Consider the following 19797-nt stretch of genomic DNA (forward strand, 5'->3'; position numbering starts at 1 on the left):
TTGGAGGTGTAGGCCACTGCGGGTTTTGGTCCAACAGCCCAAGGATGCTTACTTCTCTGTCTCTGCTATTAGCGAAATGGTCCCCTTGTGGTCCCCAGAAAGCTGCCTCAGCCCTGGGTGTCATCTAAGATGAGAGGATGAGAATGAGGATGGGTCATTTAGAGCCAGGAATGCCTAGCCAACTGCCAATGACTAGGGGACTGGAGAGGTGACCCAGGCTAAAGTGCCTGTCGTGCAAGCTTGAGACTGAGTTTGGATCACCAGCATTTATATAAAAACTGGGTGTAGCAGCATGTGGGGGTCGGGGCAACCATAAGAGGATCCCTGGTCTCACGGGCCAGGATGGTAGCCAAGTAGATAAGCTCTAGGTTCAGTGAGAGACTGTGTCTCAAAATTAATAATAATAATAATAATAATAATAATAATAATAATAATGTGGCAAGAGACCAAGAAAGAAGGGCACTGGTCACCTGCACATGTGGCTTTCTGAGTCGTCTGTCATTGGTGAGCTCGGGAGCCTGGAGTGCGTCCAAGGTCGGTTTTCTTGGCAGGAAATGTTTCTGGTAGTGTTGTGTGTTTGCACTGGTATGCCCAAGCTGCACAGTGGTAGCTGAGCTGGGCACAGCAGCCTGGCCTGGCTGTCTAAGGTTCCCATCCTCCACGGTCATCCCCTGGATGGAGCTCACACAGGGTGAACCTTCTGATCCTGATCTATCTGCACTAACTGTTGGAAATCCTTCTGTAAGACAGGGCTTTGCCCTCATCAACGGTCTGGTGACCTAGACATAGATATTGTTAGAAAGAGATTCCAGAAAAGCATTCTCCCTACTCCCCAGTTTTCAGAATGATAAACTGGTGGCCTAGCATGTCGAAAGATGGTCAGCAGGGACTGTGGTTTTGGGATGCTGTTTGGAAGGCCTGGATTTTATTACACTATCTGATATGTTACAGTCATGACTGTTATCAGATTTATTAGCCCATACATGACACAGAGTTAAGTGTCACCCTTGTACAGTTTGATATGTGCACAACCATGACATCATCACAATCAGATGATCAATGTGTCCGTCACTCCCTGGAGTTTCCTTCATTCCTACCTGCCATCTGCTGGGGCTCTAGAATGATTTGCACTTTCTAGACTCTACTGTGGATGAAGTCACACTGTCTGAACCTTGTTGCCTTTATCTAGCATGCTTTCTGAGAATCTGCCATGAGCACCCATCAGCAGTGTCCCACTTCGTGGATACTGCTTACTCCCATGTCCATGGACACACTGAGTATGTGTAGTTCTTCATGTCTCCTTGGCATATGCCTGGGGTGGCATGTCCGGGTCATACAGTGAGTGTGTGCTGTTGTTTGAAGACAGATTAACTGCACTGCGGCTTGCGAGGGTCAGCGCCTCAGGGTGCAGGCATCAGAGGGACTGGCGAGTGGCTAGGTCCGTGGAATCAGTGAGTGTCCCACTTCTGCAGAGTAGGTCAGTCCTTCTGTGACTCCTTGTGGTCTAAGGCTCAGGCTGGTTTCATGGGAACGAGTCAAGGTCTAAGGGACTGTACTAGTGACCAAGGGAGCACGGGATCATAAAAGAATCTGGCACCTTTCCGTCTATCCCTCTCGCATACGCCTCCTTCCTGGACACTTCTTCTTGCCCTGTTTCCACCGTGGTGTGACCTAGCACACAGCCAATCAGAAGTGGCCAGGGTAACCCTGCAATCGTGGATAGGACTGTGCGCTCTAATATACCTCTTTTCATAAATTACCCAGTACGCCTTTATGGTGACAGGAAGTAGATGGAGACAGTAGATGTTTAGCTTTTAAAGAACTTGCTGAATTCTTCCCAGGTGGCCACACAATTTTGTGTTCTCGGCGACAGTGCAGGAGAGATCCTGCTGCTTGGTTGAAACATAGTTCCAGCTTTCCAGATAGATATAGTGGCAGCTCACTGTGCTTCCATTTCGATTCCTCCCCAGTAACTTTGACGCTAGCATCCCTTCAGGTGGTTTTTTTTTGTTTTTTGTTTTTTTTTTTTTTGTTTTTTCGAGACAGGGTTTCTCTGTAGCTTTGGAGCCTGTCCTGGAACTAGCTCTTGTAGACCAGGCTGGCCTCGAACTCACAGAGATCCGCCTGCCTCTGCCTCCCGAGTGCTGGGATTAAAGGCGTGCGCCACCGCCGCCCGGCTCCTTCAGGTGGTTTTTGACATCAGTAAGTCTTTGAGGAAGTATCTAATCAAATCCTTTGCCTGGTGTCCATAGTGCAACGCTTTCACTTACTGCATTTTGAGACTTCTTTAGCCTGGACTCAACTCTTATCAGACACATGATTGACATGTGTGTGTGTATGTTTTCCACCTCATGGCCTTTCTGTGTTCTTTTTAAGCACATCTCTTCTTCGGAGAACAGACGTTTTTAGCGTTGATGAAGCCTGATTCATCAACTCTTTCTTTCATGGAGTGTACTTTATAGAGTCTCATCTAGAAAAAATTCCACCTGATCTCAGATCACGAAGATTTGCTTACTCCTACACAGGGCTGGGTGTGTGAGCATGCAGGGAGGTTTATTTTAGGAACTAAAAGAGGAAAACAACCGAGATGTCCACAGACACCAAAGTATGTACAGAATATCCACAAAGCAGGACGCTATTCATATCACACGGGATGTGGTACTGTCGGGTACAATATGGTCAACTCGCAGTGCGCATACCAAGGCAGTGCGTCTCAGACAGTGTGGCCACGGCAGGACTAGCTATAAACCTAGAAGAAAATAAGCGTATCTTTGTGGCTGAGGTCTTTTGTTTTTTTGTTTTAGGAAGACACCAATTTTTTTTTTCTTTTTCAGAGCTGGGACTTTGACTGTTGTATGACCTTTTCATGTTGGTGTGAGTCTTAGAACCAGACTCTCCGTGTCTGCAAACACGCTAGTGGTGGTCTGGGTTGGGAAACGAGCTGGACCCAGAGGAAGTTGGGAGGAAGTGACCTTTCTAACACTGACCCACTTTACGGGTGCCCTCTAGCCCATGCGCTGTCCACCTCCTTTGCCTGGGATTTGCGGATTCGAACCTGGCTCCTGATACTTGCTATTGTAACTGACAATGTGGTGAGCAGCCTTGCACTGATGCTATTTCACGTTTTTATCTGAAAAATCCCGGGTGTCATTAATGGGCCAGGCCTTGCAAGACCCAGGGAAGAGTCAGGGACAAAGCCAACCTGGCCCACCATAGCAGGGTGGGGGCTGAGGGAGGTGCTTGACTGCCGCAGCCATACCTCCTCCTCCTCAGCCACACTTGGTGTTTGTGGGATGGAGGAGAGGAAAGGCCAGGACTCTGTGGTCAAAAGGGTGTTCTGGCACTGGGAGGTCACACGTGGGATGCTGGGGCAGAAGTGGAGGCTGCGAAAGCCGGAGGCCATGCATAGGCTAGAGGGCGCAGTGTGGGTACCAGGCATCCGTCTCGTGGTGATAGCTCAACGGCTGAGCTATAGGGAGAAAGCCTTATCTGTATTAGTGTCTTCATCACACAGCAGTCTGTGTCGGCCATCACACCAGCCTTTGTCCTCCACCCTCAACCCATCCCCTCCTCCAGGCAGCTGTGAAGAAGCTGGGTAGAAAGCAGATGTCCTTCAGAAAACTGAGTTCGAATTCTTGCTCTGAATCAGGGTCCTGGTGGAAACAGGGAGACACATGACCTGCTACACAGGGTTAGGAAAGTGGTGAGATAAAGAGCACAGTGTAAGGCCTGGAGCACGGTGAGCCCTCAGCACAGGGGGCGGGGCCTGGAGCACAGTGAGCCCTCAGCACAGGGGTGGGGCCTGGAGCACAGTGAGCCCTCAGCACAGGGGTGGGGCCTGGAGCACAGTGAGCCCTCATCACGGGGGGCGGGGCCTGGAGCACAGTGAGCCCTCAGCACAGGGGGCGGGGCCTGGAGCACAGTGAGCCCTCAGCACAGGGGGCGGGGCCTGGAGCACAGTGAGCCCTCATCACGGGGGGAGGGGCCTGGAGCACAGTGAGCCCTCAGCATGGGGGGTGGGGGGCTGGAGCACAGTGAGCCCTCATCATAGGGTCCAGGGCCTGGAGCACAGTGAGCCCTCAGCACAGGGGGTGGGGCCTGGAGCACAGTGAGCCCTCATCACAGGGGGCGGGGCCTGGAGCACAGTGAGCCCTCAGCACAGGGGGTGGGGCCTGAAGCACAGTGAGCTCTCATCATAGGGGGCAGGGCCTGGAGCATAGTGAGCCCTCATCACAGAAGGTGTCAGCTCATTGGCCTGGGCTGGAGACAGACAAGCTTTCGTTCCCTCCACAGCAGATGGTGGTAGAAGTGCATAGTAGCCTGTAGACTGACCATTTGGGATTTCTATAGGGTGGAAGCCACAGTGGTTCCAAGGCTCACTCTCCCTTTGCCCCCACCAGGCCAAGGTATACCCACTTACCTGTGCCCAGCATCCCTGTGCACATCGTGTTCACCCACCCCTGCCCTGCTGATGCTCTGAGGTGAAAGAATGGCCAAAAAGAGACGAGTGTGCACATTCTACATCACTCCCTGGCCTCCCTCCAAGGGCTTTGTCAGGCCAGTGGGCAAGGCTGACCAGGCCAAAGGTCCAGCTAAGTGTGTTCACACAATTTTTGGGGCAAATGACCCACCACCAATGCCTTGCTCCTAAATGGCGTCTAATTTCACAGCCTCTGCCCTGGTGCTGCCCACATCCAGTGAAGCACAGAGCTGTGGAGATTCAGCTGCAGGGCAGGGAGAAGTGAGGCCTAGCGTGCAGTTAAAATAGCACAGCTGAGGCATTCTGCTGTGGAAGGAAGTCACCGATGAAGTCAGACCACTCTCCCAGTGGTGCTTCCTTTGCCTGGGAGCAGAGAAGGCATGTGTTTATTTTGGGTCGGGCTGCAGCCCCCTCTCTCTGTAGGCTGGAGGTGGATTGCAGCCTGGATTTCTGTGAAGTAAATCCTGTTTCCCACTGATTCCCCATGCTGATGTTGACGTATGTTCCCATGGGCTGTTATCTTCTTAGCATGGGGGGAGGGGGAAAGGGGATTGCGCAGTGCACTGTGGAATGGTGGCATGCTTAGCAGGGCATAAGGTTGGCCCAGGCAGGTTGACCTCTTTCTATAGGTTACTTTGTCTAGTTTTTCCACATAAACTTTGCTTTTTTTGACACAGAATGAAAAGACCAGAATTATTGAGAAAGAATGCTTAATTCCCGAATCCTGGTGTCTGTGGGGTCTTTAGGGCATGGCTATGATTTCATTAGCAGAAGCAGAGCAGCCTCTGTGGCCTCTTGAGAACTCAGAATGGTTGGGGAAATGAGCCCCCTTCTGTAATGTCCTAGTTCACGAGACTTTCTCAACTGCAGGCCTGTGGACACAGGGTGTAATCATTTCCCCTCCTGGAGCTGTGTGTGCAGCTAGGAGGTCGGAAGCATCCCCGGGCTCCACCCACTAGGTACCAATACCACCCTAACCCTAACAGCAGTGACCCAACTGTCTCTGTGTCCCACATCTCTGGGAGACACTGTTATTCCTGCCTGAGAATCCCTGGCAGACATCTTTTATAGGATACAAAAGCTGCCAAGGTGTGATGACCAATCATTGTCAGTTTGATGGGGTTTAGCATCACCATGAAAATGTACATCTGGGTGTGTCAGTGAAGATGTTTCCAGAAAGTTTAGCTGGGCAGGGAAGACTCACCCTGACTGTGGGCAGATGGCACAATCCCAAAGTCCTGAGATCCTGGACTGAAGGAGAAGGAGGAAGCGAGCTGAGCACCAGCGTTCCCTCCCCTTCTCTGCTTCATGCTTTGCTGCCCCGCCTTCCTTATGTAACAGACTGTGTGCCCTTGAACTGTGAACCAAAATAAAAACCTTCTGCTGCTCTTCTCCCAGCAATAGGAAAAGTAACTAATATCACAGATCCACACCTACACATTTTTAATTGGCCCTTTGTTGAGCCAAGCCATCCCCTGCCTCAGCATCCTGAGTAACTAGTATTACAGGTGTATACTGCTATGCCAGGCTCTGTTTTAAATACTTAAATTGGGTGAGTTACTCTGCTCCGGGCCCCTAGTTTCCCTCCTAAGTTGAGTAGGTGACGTAGGGTAGCTGCAGGGACACTCCTAGCGCTCGCAATGATGAGTGCTGAGCAGATGGTCAAGGTCTGGCCTGCCCACTCTGTTTCTTGCTCCTTGGCGTCTGCACCAGGCTAGGCTTCTTTCCGTCTGTGTTGTTCTCTTTCTTTAAATTCAGCTTATTTTGTCTCATAAAAAAAAAGTCCTCAAATCTCCATCCAAATAGAACATGCACATGTCACCCAACGCCACCACTGTCCGTTCCACCTGCCAGTCGTGTTTTAGGGGCTTATTGATTTATTTTGGGTTTTGGTTTATTTTGTTGTTTGGTTAGTTTGTTTTTGTCTTGTGTGGATTTTTTTAATATATGTGTGTTCACTTTTGTGCGTGTCTGCAGTGGCCAGAGGTTGGCAGTAGATGCTTCCTCAATCACTTCACCCCCTACCCCTGCCTTTTTTCTTCTTTCCATGTGTTTGTGTGGTGGTGTGCATGCATGTTCATGTGTGGGGGAGAGTGTACATATGTATGCATGTAGAGGACCAAGGTCGATGTTGGGCATCTCCCTCCATCATTCTCCTGTCCTCTTCCTTTGAAGCTGGGTCTCCAAATTTAACGGCTAGGACGTCAGGTGGACCACAAGCCTGGCAATATTTATGTGGGTTCTGGGGATCTGAACTCTGGTCCTTTTGGTTGTGTGGTGAGCACTTTAGCTGCTGAACCGTCTCCACAGTCCACACTCATTTTATGAGACAAGATCTCTCATTGAACCTGGGACTCTATATTGGCTCACCTGGCCAGCGAGCCCCAGGATCATCTATCTGCCTCTCTCCCTCAGTGCTGGGCTTACAGGTGTGCACTGCCACACTCGGCTTCTATGTGGATGCTGGGATTGAACTTGGGTCCTCCTGTTTGTGCAGCAGGCACTTTACCCAGACCACACTGTTTTCTTCTTTGAGACAGGGTTTCACTCTGTAGCCCAAGTTGCTCTGGAATTTTTGATCCTCCTGCCTTCGCCTCCCAAGTGCGGAGTATACAAGCGTCTACTTTCCTTTGGGCTCTTAAGGCAGCTCTAGGCCTCATTCTTTTGAAGAAAAGCATCTCACGAAGCCCTTGTTGACCTCAAACTTGCTGTGTAGCTGAGCATGACCTTGAACTTTGGATCCTCCAGCTCCTGGGTAGGCACCACACACCAAGTTTATATGGTGTTAGGGGGCAAACCAAGGACTTTATTCATGATAGACAAGCAGTGTGTCAAACAGAGCAATATCCCTGCTCATGAGCCTTGTTTGTTTGTTTATCTGTTTACTTTTTTATTTTAAAACAGGACCTCACCCTGTAGCCCTGGCAGTCCTGGAATTTGCTCTGTAGACCAGGCTGACCTTGAACTCAGAGATCCACCTGCTTCTGCCTCCCCCCTCCCACCCCCCGTACTGGGTCAAAGGTGTACTCCAGCCTGCCCAGTTCTGGGCCTCATTCTTGTGTTGATCTCCTCATTAGCTGCAAGGCAAAGACTAACAAACTCCCATGCCAAGGGAAAGGCAGGGAAGAAGCATTTGATTTCCATAGAGGTTCACAATGAGCGCACCCTTCATTTATCTATGTGTGAGACTGAGCAGTGACGTCATGAACCTTCTTCCTAAGGGTTTCCCCTAGAGTGACATGTGTTCTCCTGGGTCAAGAAGAATTGGTGAGAATGTGAAAGGCCTCATGCAGATCCCTGCCGAGGTACTTTGTGTGTGAATTTAGCCAAACCATGAGCCTCTCTCATCTCCATGTGTGAAATGAGACAAGACCTACCTCAGGTTGGTCCTGGGACAAATGAGCACACAGGTAACCTTAGCACCTAGGCTGCAGCAAGCATCCCATTTCCCTCCCTTGCTCTTCACCCTTTCCTCCACATCCTCTGAGGCAGAGTGGTCAAGACTGATCGCATCACCTCTCGAGGGCCTGACTAATTCAAGCCAGAGAGGATGCACAGCTCACTTCCTCGTCTGTCACATGCCTGGGCCTCTCACTAGCCTCCTGGTGGCCCAGTTTCCCAGGGACAGTCACTCCTGACTCACTTGTCTTGTGGTCACCTCTGAAACCAGGTTCTTTTTCTGTTCTCCCTCTTCCCCATTGCCCCTCTCCAGCTTGTCTATTGCGTGGGAATAGATCTTCATCACATGTTGTGTTCAGGTGACCTCTGCTGAGGAGCCCAAAGCTTTATGAGGCTGGCAGCTTTTTGAGGGCAGGGATCATATTTACTTTGGCAGTTACTTTCCCCTACCTTCTAAAACATTGCCGGATACAGTACGTGTTTACATGTTTAGTACATGTTTGCTGAATGAATGAGGGATTTCTGAGATTTCCTCTCGCCTGCCAGGCAGCATCCTTGGAAAAGGAAATGAACAAAGCCTTGGGACCTCGGTCTAAGTGAGGGAGCATTAGCTCACTTCCCACTAGTGTGGGGGGGGTGGAAAGACGATGGCTTGGGGACAAAGCACCAGGATCAGTACTGCTGCCCGGAGCTCAGTGATGTTGAGTGGGTTCCGTCCACCTAAGCCTCAGATCTCCCCAGGACTCCAGTGCCTGCCAGGGTTACTATGACAACGCTAAATATGTATGTCAAAGGGCCCAGCCTGGACTGGAAGTGGCCGTTTGGTATCACTCTCTATAGAGCTTTGTCGCCTGTGCCTTGGTCCAGGTCACACCTCCCTGTTACAGTTTAATTCGATACCTCCTTGTCCCTGGTGCTGCCCCAACAAGCCATAAGTGCAGCTTGCCACCCAACACGCAGCAAGCGTATGCTAAAACACACCTCTAATTCAGGTGCCTGCAGGGACCCAGCTTCTTCCCAAAACAGACCAAGTGGAATTTTAATTGGTGGCTTCCTTTTACTTTTTTCCGTTTGAATTTTAAAAATATCTTTATTCATTTTGAAATAATTTTGTACTTACCCCCAAATTGCAAAAAATAGCACAGAGGTCTCATGTGCCCCTTACTTAAGTGTCCCCAAAGGTCAACATCTTACATCATGTCCTAGTTGGATCTATAATGTCCCCAGAGACCCTTTGCTTCAAGGCTTGGTCCACAGGACAGCAGTGTTAGAGGAGATTGGATATGAGGGCTCCAGTGTCATCTGTGGACTCACCCACTAGTGGGTTCATAGCTCAAGAGACTGTTGGAATGAAATGAATATTTTAAGAGCTGGGAATGAGCTGGAGGAAGTAAGTCACTGGGGTGTGTCCTGGAAGGGAATCTTGTCCCTGGTCCCTTGTATTCATTCTATATATCTGTCTGTCTGTCTGTCTATCTATCTATCTATCTATCTATCTATCTATCTATCTATGTATCTATCTATCTGTTGTGTGATATTTTGTTTGTTTCTGACAAATAATGCTTACCTGGAGATCAGAGGGTGGAGCTAGCCACTAGTTAACCATAGAGGCCAGGCAGAGGTGGCGTATACCTTAAATCCTAGTGTTTGGGAGGATGAAGTAGGAAGATCAAGAGTTCAAGGCCATCCTGGGATACACGGTTAATAAAAGCTCAGGGTTAGAAATTGGGGTTCAACCTAAAGATCCGAAAAGCAAAATAGCCAGCCACTGGCTATTACCTCGACCTCAGTCTGAAATGGCAATCCTACCTCCTGGAATCTCAGGATACTGCATCTGAGAGCTATCTCGCCTAGGGCTGGGATCAAGGCGTACACCACTGTCATTAAAGGAATGCACCACCTGGTTTCTATGGCAACTAGTGTGGCTACTGGGATTAAAGGTGTGTGTTATAATCTGGTCTGTAAGGCTGACCAGTGGGACTGTGTTACTCTCAGATCTTCAGGCAGTCTTTATTTATTAAAATACATTGGAAATGCCACTGCAATCCTGGACTACATGGGATTGAACAAGTTCAAAAGAGAAACAGAACCAGGTTGGTTGTGGTGCACATCTTTAATCCCAGCACTAGGGAGGTAGAGACAGGATCCCTGCCCCATTTGGCCTGAAGAGTCATAGAGGTAAGAAGTCTTTCTATTGGCTGCTGCTCTGCTTCGCTGAGCTTTCAGCTTTCACCCTAATATCTGACTCCAGGTTTTTACTTAATAAGAGTAATTAGGATTGTGCTTCTGTCTGTCTATCCATCCATCCATCCATCCGTGCATCATCTGTCCAATAACCACGAGGCAAACATCTTCCACTGCCACCTGCTTCCCACACTGAGATGTTCTAGTGCACCCTAGGGCCTAAGCAGCCGAACCAACCAGACAGACTAAGACCTGGAGCCCTGAGCCAACACAAACCTTCCTTCCCTGAAGCTGATTTTCTCTGGTACGTTACCACAGCCATGGAAAGCTGTCAGATGTAACCGTAATGCCACTGTCCAAACAGGACCAATAGCATTATTATATGGTGTTACCAGCAACACTGCGGAGCTTACCCAAGTGACTCTTTGTCCAGCAAAAGAAATCTAATGTGGTCCCACACTAAGTTCGTCATTATGCCCCACACTTCTCCTCTCATTTGTGACTGTCCCCATGTTGCTTGTCCCTCATAACCTCCCACTTGGGACACGTGCCGGGAAGCTGTCGTTTCTGCAGTGGCTTCCTCAGGATCAGATTGAGATGTCCAGGTGGACAAGATGCCCGCTGAGGTGATGCAGTGCAGAGCACATCAGGATTTCGTCTCCCTCCTGATGGCTTTAACGTTCTTTGCTCAACATGCTGTCTGCCAAGTTCCTCCCTGTTGATCCTCCTTTCCCCCACTTTCTAATTAGTGTTTAATGGGGAGGTGCTTTGAAGCAACACCGGTATCTGGTTCCTCTCCTACTTCTGCCTTACTCATTTCTTCCTCAGAATCCACATGGATTCTTGACTTCTTGCTTCCTCAAGGCTGACCTCTGACTATCATTTTGAGTCTCACATTGTTTTTCCTCTGGCCAGTGGGGGCCCCTTTACACCTTATGTCTCTTTAACACTGCCCCCCGCCCCAGTTTGTTAGAGGAAGTTCCTACTATTGCATTAACTTTTCCTGGGAGACACAAGCATCTGTTGACCCCAAACAGGGCACTGACAACAGACCAAATAAGCAGCCCCTTCTAAGCTTATCTTGGAGAACCAATAGGATTCATTGGGGTTACTTATAGGAGTGTGGAAACATGGGTGAGAGGTTACCTAAACTTACCTGTGGCTTCCCGTCTCCCAGTATCCTTAATCACTGAGGTGGGCCCAGGTGACTGGTGCATGCCCCTTTAACCCAGAGCAGCTCAGAGCCTGGTGATCCTACCGCCTGGTGATCCCACCCTTCCCTCCATGATAGTGCATGAATGAGATCATCTATCGAGGATCTCCTCGGGTCATCACAGCTGATGTGATTTCAGGAGAGCGAGGGCCACGTTCACTCAGAGGGCAGCGTTCCACAGTGCTGACCTAGGAAGGTGCTCCTGCCTTATCTTGCTTGCTCCACCCAGCTAAAACATCAGCCCTTTCTGATTCCTTTGTAAAAAGGGTTTTGGTTGTTGGCCATGTCCTTGTGCCTTGTGGGCCCTGCCTATGAAAAGAGCTCGGGAAGGTTTATGTATACATGTGGCGTGGACACATACATGTGTCCGTTTCCATGTGGCTGTACACACTGAGGTGGTAACTTCACACTCTTGCCTCTGGTTCCAGTCAGCCGTCTGCACTTGCACTTCTCACCCTAATGCTGAGGCTCCCGGGCCCTGCCAGTCTCCCTCCAGCTCCATTCACCCCGCTTCTTGCCCAGACTCTGATGCCCCATCCTCCTCCACCACTTCTTGCTTGCCGAGCGAATGACCAAAAGTAAAGGGTCCCTAATAATTACATGTCACTCTCACACCATCACCAGGTGGAAAGATTGTATTGGATCCATTGTGAGTCAAGAGCACCTACACCCAACTGGGTTTCTTCCTCCCCAGTCTGCTGCCTCCCTGTGAGTCCTCTGATTGGCTCATACAACAGCACCCCACCTGGGGGCCTTGGCCATGGCCGGACACTGGGAGCTTCTCATGGAACTTCTCTGCCTCTTCTCACTTTCACCCCATTGCTCCCCAAAATAAAACACAGCATCCCAGTAACCCTGCTTGTGTCCTGTTCTTGGTCTTTGCTGTCTTCATGCCCTGTGACTGTCTTCTCTGTGCAGACATCACGTCCTCTAGAAAGCCACGCTGGGACTTAAGGGCCCTTCTTCATGCCCTCGTGTCTCTAGCGGACCCACCTGAACTCTGTGACAGTGTTTCTCAGCCTTCCTAATGCTGCGACCCTTTAATACAGTTCCTCATGTTGTGGTGACCCCCAACCATAAAATTATTTCATTGCTACTTCATAACTATAATTTTGCTACTGTTATGAATTGTAATATGAATATCTGATATTCAGGGTTTCTGGTATGTGATCCCCATGTTAGAACTGCTGCTTCATGAATTTTCCTGTCCACTTTTCTTTCTTTCTGATGGCAAGCTGTATGTTACAGGTCAGACTGACTAAGAGGGCTCAGAGTGTCATAGGGACCTGATGGGTCAAGTGAGGGTTAATTAGAGGACCAGCAAACTCTAAGCACGTGCAGAATGCCAGGCATGGTTCTAAGAGCTTTATATGCAGTCAGTCATCGACCTTCCTGCATTTACAAAGTCGGGAAGGTCCGGAGAAGTTAAGTGGCATGCCCAAGATAATGTAAGTGTTGGGTAATGACTGAGCGCACGTTTAGGTAAAAGGTGTGTCACTGAGGAGTGAGGTGGTTGAGTGTGCAGACCTCCCAGCTGCTTGGTCACGCCCCACCCCTAACAGCTGAGCACAGAGACGACAGAAGAGAAAGTGGCGGCCTTTAGCCTAGCATCCCTCTGAAGTTTCTAATCCCTTGAGGCCATAGAGGACGGTGGCTCATGTGTAATTAGCAGAGTTGGCACCAGCCTTGACTCAAAGGCTTAGCAAGTGTATTTGGTTTCCCAATCACCAAAGAGGAATGGGGGTTGTTGTACACTGGCCCTTCCCTGGGGTCAAGCTCTGCCTTCTAGCTTGAGGGTGTGTGGACCGAGGACCCTGTTGACAAAGCTCTGTTAAGAGACTCTCCATGCCTGCTGTCCCTGGCCAAGGGAAAGAAAGGAAGCCGGGTGTGTGGAAGTCCCCATGGAGACGCTGCACCAAATCCATCACAGAGGGGTTTCTTTACTTCTCATTCACCTTGCAGGGCTTAGCAGGAGTCGCCCTGTGTTGGTAGCTGAGGAAACTGAGGCCTTGGGAAGTAGTTACACTGTAAGAAAGAGCATTTACCAGAATTGAAACCAGAGAAATCCCATTCCAGAGTCCTAACCAAGGGCAAGATGATGAGGATTAAATCTGTGTCCATTTGATTCCAAGGGTCCACATTTCCCCATCACATCCCAGGACTTCCCTGGCCCTGGTGGTGTGCTTAGGAAAGAAAAACTAGGGAGGAAACCAGAGGCAGAGCCAGCCTTCCCTCCAGCTGACCCTGTCTCATCCTGTAGGGAGGAGCTGCAGGGAAGATAGGGACAGTGGACCAGGATGGGGAGGTGGAGGAGGAAGAAGAGGGAGGAATGAAAAGGTGGCACAGAATAAGAAAGCAGTGTGTAGTGTAATTCCAAAGACACAGAGCCTTCCGCTGATCCCCTAGACACAGATGTTTGGTTCAGTTACTAGGCCAGTGCTTACTACCTGCCAGACCATGCTAGGGGACAAGACCTAACAAGGCCCTTTGTCCTCAGGAATACGGTACATTCTGACAGAGTCAAGACTCACCCAGAAATGTGCATGAGTATAAATGTATGAGTAGGTAGAATTGTTCATCATGAGCTTGGGTCGTGTCATACAGACACGACGATGGGATACAGTGGAGGGATGCGTAGGTATGCTGGCTTGCTGGCTAGATTCATGTCAGCCTGACACAAGCTAGTCATCTGAGAGTAGAGAAAATGCTCCATCAGATACGGCTACAGGCAAGCCTGCAGGGCGTTCTCTTAATTGATTGATGCGGGAGGGCCCAACCCATCATGAGTGGTACCATTCCTGGGTTCTATAAGAAATCAGGCTGAGCAAGCCATGAGGAGCAAGCCAGTAAGCAGCCCCCTCCCCACCTCCATGGCCTTTGCATTCAGGTTCCTCTCCTGTTTGAGTTCCTGTCTTAACTTCCTTTGACGGTGAACAGGAATGTGGAACAGTAAGCAGAAAAAACCCTTTCCTGCCCCAGCTTGCTTTTTGGCCTCATGGTGTTTCATCCCAGCAGTGGAGACCCTAAGTTAGCAGGACTCTTGTGAGGCCTCGCAGAGGAGGGTGGAAGGGGCTCTTTGGTAAGAGCTGTGTTTACTGACCCAGGTCGCATGCCACCAGCACCCCCAACCTCGGCCTCTAGGCCTGTATGCTACACCTGTCTAATTCCTGTTTCTTCTCCACAGGTTTGACATCTACAGGAAGGTGCCCAAGGACCTCACGCAGCCGACGTACACTGGTGCCATCAGTGAGTAGCTGCCCTTCCCACCGGTACCCAGCTCTCTGCCTGCTCCCGAGATAGCCTTGCTTCTGCCCTGTGCAGAACTCTGGAACAAGGAGGACAGAAGGAAGTCCGGTGGGATAGAAGGCGTGCCCAGCATCCCACGGGCCCTTTACAACTCTTTCTACGTAGCGTCTCTATCCTTGCTGTACAACCCCACAAGGTCGAACCATCAGCTGTGTCTAGAAGGATGCAGAAAAATATCAATGCAGGTTAAGGATCCCCAACCTCAAAAATCCAAAAGGTTTTTTTTTTTCCTTCTTACAGTGCTAGAGATTGATACTCTACACTAAGCTATGTCTCCTACATCTAAGACTGTGTGTCTAAATCCAGAACTCTGAGCCGTGACGTGCACTCTAAGTGGAAAGTCCACCCCCGGCCCCATGTGATGGGTCTGTGTGATGGCCCTGAAGATGTGCTGTATGGAGAAGCACACGTGAAACGTGAATCGCCTGTTCAGACCTGGGCCCCGTTCTCAGAATGCCAGCGATCCTAAAATCTAAGTGTAGGGCCAGTGAGACAGCTCAGCAGGTGAAAGCATTGCTATACAAGCCTGCTGGCCTGAGTTAGAGCCTCAGAACCCACGGGGAAGGAGAGAGAGAGAGGCACATCATCGTTGTCTTCATCATCATCATCAAACAATAGTAGTAAATTAAATAAAATTTTTTAAATGTATTATGTATACAATAGTCTGTCAACGTATATGCCTGCAGGCCAGAAGACAGCACCAGACCTCATTACAGATGGTTGTGAGCCACCATGTGGTTGCTGGGAATTGAACTCAGGACCTTTAGAAGAGCAGGCAGTGCTCTTAACCACTGAGCCATCTCTCCAGCCCTTAAATAAAAATTTTAAAAAATAAGAACTGAAGGAAAAAAAAAATCCAAGCAAACAGATTGGAGGTGGGAGAAAGGCCTGCTTTACCTTTCAAATTATTTAAATTGTTAATTATTTTAGTCACTAAAAGAATTCACAAACTCGCTGACTTGGTTCAAATCAAAGGAGCCAGGGCATGTCAGACAGTGGCCATTTGCAACACCAGGCAGGGAACGTCGAATCTGAGCCTGGTAGTTGTGTCAGCAGGACGAGAGGACCCAAGGACCAAACCTGGAGCAAAAGGCAAACAGTGACGCTGTTGGTTTGGAACCCGAGGAATTAGAGGAAAGGCCTTTGGGCCTGTGATAAAGGAACGGAGAGGGGAGACAAACTCCCTAAAGAATTCTGGTGACCCCCGTGAATACTCCTTCCCTCTGCTCCTCGAGTGTGGGTTAGACTTAGCAGCTTACTGCCGAGAATAGAAATGTAAGGTGGTAGCTTTCCTGCAGGGAAACCTGGAGATGACAGCTCAGCCTTTGAGGGAGTTTGGCATAACCGTGATTGCAGAGGCACCTTGCCACTGGGGGGTTTTCCTGGTTACGTTACAACCTGCTGTCTGACAAAGCATTGCTGGAGCACACTGCCCGAGGGGCAAGGCCTTGAAGAGCTGAGGGAAGAGAAGGACTCAAGAGGAGTCAGTGCTTGGTAGGACCCAGGATCTGTTCCTGGAACAGAAGCAGCCTTCCTGGGAAGGCTGTGGTGAGGATAGGAGCATAGCAACAGCACGAATTCCTCCTCGCTGACACAGTGTGACACAGTGCTATGGTTTTGTCAGGTGTGAACAGGGGCGGCCGGGAGAAGCTGTGTGAGCACGGTCCTGGCTTTACATCCATTACGGTTCCACAGAAAACGTCCCTATAAAATAGTGCTCAGAGCAAACCAAAGTCACCGTTGAGTAAGTGGGAAGGAACACTTTGGCTTCATGTCTCCGTCTCCGATGCTCAGAAAGGGGGAAGTGACTCATCCAGAATATCACTGTTTACAGAAGGGACAGTCAGGATTAGGTCTTGGGTACCCCCCCCCCCCCGCACATGCTTGGTATGGGACAGAGAATCTCACAGCTGCCTCAGTCTTGTGGTGTGAACAGAGGTCAGGTGATCAGCCTGGAGTCCACTCTTGGGTAGACTGGTGGCCTTGGAGATCCCCACCACTCCAGCTAGCTCTCAGCCCTCCCTCTGCCTGGCTTCTTTAAAGTAGCATGAACCTTCTCCAGGTGTGGAGAAGAGAGCACTGCCTAGGGTTCGCAGGCTTTCCTGTCAGCAAGCGCCGACTTCATCTATTTAGCATCCTTGTGTCCCTGGGCAAGTGGGTGGGGCCCATGAGCCCTCATTCAGTGGAGGAGTGACTCCTGGCAGCCCACTACTCACCTATGAGTGTGTGACCCAAGAAGCCAAGCAGCTGGGTGCTTCCCCTGGGAGGAAAAAGACTTGCTCAGACTGTGAGAAACGAGGCTCCTGCCCCCTCCCTGCCTCCTGCCCCCTTCCTGCCACCATGCACAGCCCAGCCTCTCCAGCCTTGCCTTATCTAACCTGTTGAGCAATCGGGTATGTGTACTCTTAAAAGCCCAGGATGTACCTGCACCGCTGTCCTGCACACTAGGGACAGCTGTGCAAACTATCTCCCCCCCCCCCCAATCTCTGTTGCTGAACACTGGACACACCCTTCCCAACTCCATCAACAGCTCTGCCTTCTATCCAGCTGGCTCCCGTGTCACTGCCTGCTGACCCGTGGCCTATTGTCTTTGTCTCCTCTGTGGCCATCGCTGTGAGGTAGTTCTCCAGGGTGAAGGAGCCCTGAGTCAAGGGGATGTACATTTTCAACTGTTTAGAAGTTCTGCCTGGAAGCCCTCAGGAACACGGTCTGATGAGCATTTCATCACACAAGGGGAAGGTCTGAGACATGGGAAGCCAGCCCTTAGCTACCATTTAGCGCACAAATATTTATTAAGCTGGACCTAGGGCCAGGCCCTGTGCCAAATGCTGGGACAGTGCTGATGAATGGGCTTTGGTCTTCGTCCTTGAGGCTCGCGCGGCTGAGGCAGGCAAGCCAGCTCAGGCATGCGCCATTGTGTTACGCTGTGGGATGACCGCTATTTATAGCTGAAGGAGACAGTGAAATTCTGGGGCTTGAACGTCAGCCTTTGGATTTCGCCTTCTCCCTTACCCGGCTGTGTGACCTTGGACAGACTCCTCGACTTTCTTGCAGGCTGTAAGGTCTCAGGTCTTGCCCCCTTCAACTTGGCAGCACCCAGCTTCCTACTAGCAAGCATCTCCTGGGGTTACATTCCAACTGCCCAGGGCCTGAGTCAGTTTTAGAAGTCTGGAGTCAGAGAGCCTCCAAGCCTTGCCCAAACATGGGTTGAAAGCCTCCATCCAGCCTCTGAGGTCTGAAGGCCTTGGTTGGAATACTTGCTACCTGCTTTCACGGTTTCTCACTGTGCCTTCTCTGAGCCCACACTGGGCTAGGCACTGAGGCTACGGCGGTACCAAGACCTCACCTCCGGTTCCCCAGTCTGAGACAGGAGTCAAGTGCACTTACACAGTAAAGGACGTGTAGGACAGGCCCTTGGATTCAGCTGAGCTATCCAGTCTACCTGCTAGGTTAGCCAGGCTTTGGGCCAAGCCTAGAGTAAGCACACAGGTCTCAGAGAAAGGCCTTCTCAGTCTCCTTCCCCCGCCACCACAATGTGTATAATTAGGACTTCGGGGTGTATCTGCAGGCATGGAGTGGGGAGGGCAGCTAGAAAAGTCAGCAGTGACCCTCAGAAAACCCCCTTGTGTCATCTACTGCAGCATCCCCTGGGGCTGGGGTGGGCAAAATGTGGGCTCCTGGGTGGCACTGGACAGAAAGGCGCAAGGGTCCAGCTGCAGGATGCTCCACCTGCTGGCAGATTCTCCCTCAAGGAGCAGTAACCTCCATTGTAGGGCTGAGAGACCAGGAGCCAGGACGTGGGTCAGTAGCTGAGCTACCCCGAAGGTGTTTATTCCACAGCCAGAAAGGCTATTTGAGCTTAATCTCCATGCCACGAACAGGACAAAACAAGGCCGCTGTCTTAGCTGAGGCCCGTTTACAGCTTGCTGAGTGTGTGAGGCATGGCTGAGAAGGGTGTCTGTTTACTGCTATCGATGTAGAGTGAATGGGGGTTCAGAGTATGTATATCTGCATATATGTATGTGGATATATGCTTTTGGTTGTGTTTATGACTGTCCTGGCTAGCCTGGAACTTGCTGTGAAGTCTGGGCTAGTCTTGAAATCGGGGCAGTACTTCTCACCTGAGTTCTTCTCCTAAATGCTGGGCTTGTAGATGTGGACCACCAGGCCTGCCAACGTGTGTGTGTGTGTGTGTGTGTGCGCGCGCGTGTGCATGTGTGTGCGTGTACTACATACTATGTATAATTTATCCTGTAATTTATTATGTGATCTTTATGTATATTAATATTTTCATGTGCTTACTGCCCACTTGGAACTTTTTCTTGTTGATCATATGCACATATTCTCTATTTTGCCCCAAAGTAAAGCCTTTAAATGCTGTGTCTATACAGCTCCTTCAAAGTGGGGCAGAAGTTATGAGTATTCCGGTCCCTATCTCCATGTAGCTAGACTGATCAGGCAGTTTGGGGATGTTCCTTCTTTCCCTTACAGCCCAGATTCTCAGGAATCTTTCTAGGTGCCTTGACCATAGAGGATAGGGGGTCCCAAGTCCCTTCTCGCTCAGCCTGCATTTTTACAGCAGAGCCCCCATTAGGCTGGTGCCATGGTGTCATGGTGTCGTGGTTTGTTAATGCATCACCATGGGCGTGTAGCAAGCTCAATAATGCTTGTCTTTCCTGGACAGATAGGAAGTTAGGTAGGTGGCAGACAGATGGACGTGGATGGAGACGCTTCTCTACTGTTACATACGGGCTTGTGTCCCAGCAATCCTGTTCAAATAAGTTCAAAATAGTGCAAATAGAAATGGTCAATTCCAGTCTGTGGCAGAACTCCTCTCAGCCTGGCAGCTTCTTTGGTGTGTGAGCTGTCCCTCTGGTGACTGCAAGTTGACCAGGAGTCATGACCCACTTCCACCAGCCAGCATCAGGACAGGGCTGTGCATATCACTAACCTGGAAAGAGCCCAAACTACCGTACGGCTTCTGCTCAGTGATTCTGCTCTCACCCTATTGTAATGTTGAAAAAAATCCCAGGGTGGGCACTGACTGTAGACAGAGGGACAGACCAGTGGCAGAGTGTGCCTCAGTTTTTGGTTCACCGATGTGGGAGAGAACTCTGGTCTCAGACCCAGTGTGGGACAGGAGCTGCGTGTTTCACAGAAGCCAGAAATCTAGATGGTCACATGGTATCTCCCGATGTTCATTGTGGACTTGCAA

General features: G+C 50.1%; 1 protein-coding gene across 2 annotated transcripts in view; it reads left to right on the forward strand.

Annotated features, from left to right (window-relative positions):
- Window positions 1-19797, forward strand: part of Ergic1 (endoplasmic reticulum-golgi intermediate compartment 1) — a 104276-nt gene that overhangs the window by 37801 nt on the left and 46678 nt on the right. For both annotated transcript variants that reach the window (XM_038324961.2, XM_038324960.2), the window contains exon 2: window positions 14461-14522. In XM_038324961.2, coding sequence (XP_038180889.1) covers window positions 14461-14522 — 62 coding nt within the window. The remainder of the gene's footprint in view (window positions 1-14460; window positions 14523-19797) is intronic.

The sequence above is a fragment of the Arvicola amphibius genome, chromosome 4 (genome assembly GCF_903992535.2).
Source record: "Arvicola amphibius chromosome 4, mArvAmp1.2, whole genome shotgun sequence".
Taxonomy (NCBI): Eukaryota; Metazoa; Chordata; class Mammalia; order Rodentia; family Cricetidae; genus Arvicola; species Arvicola amphibius.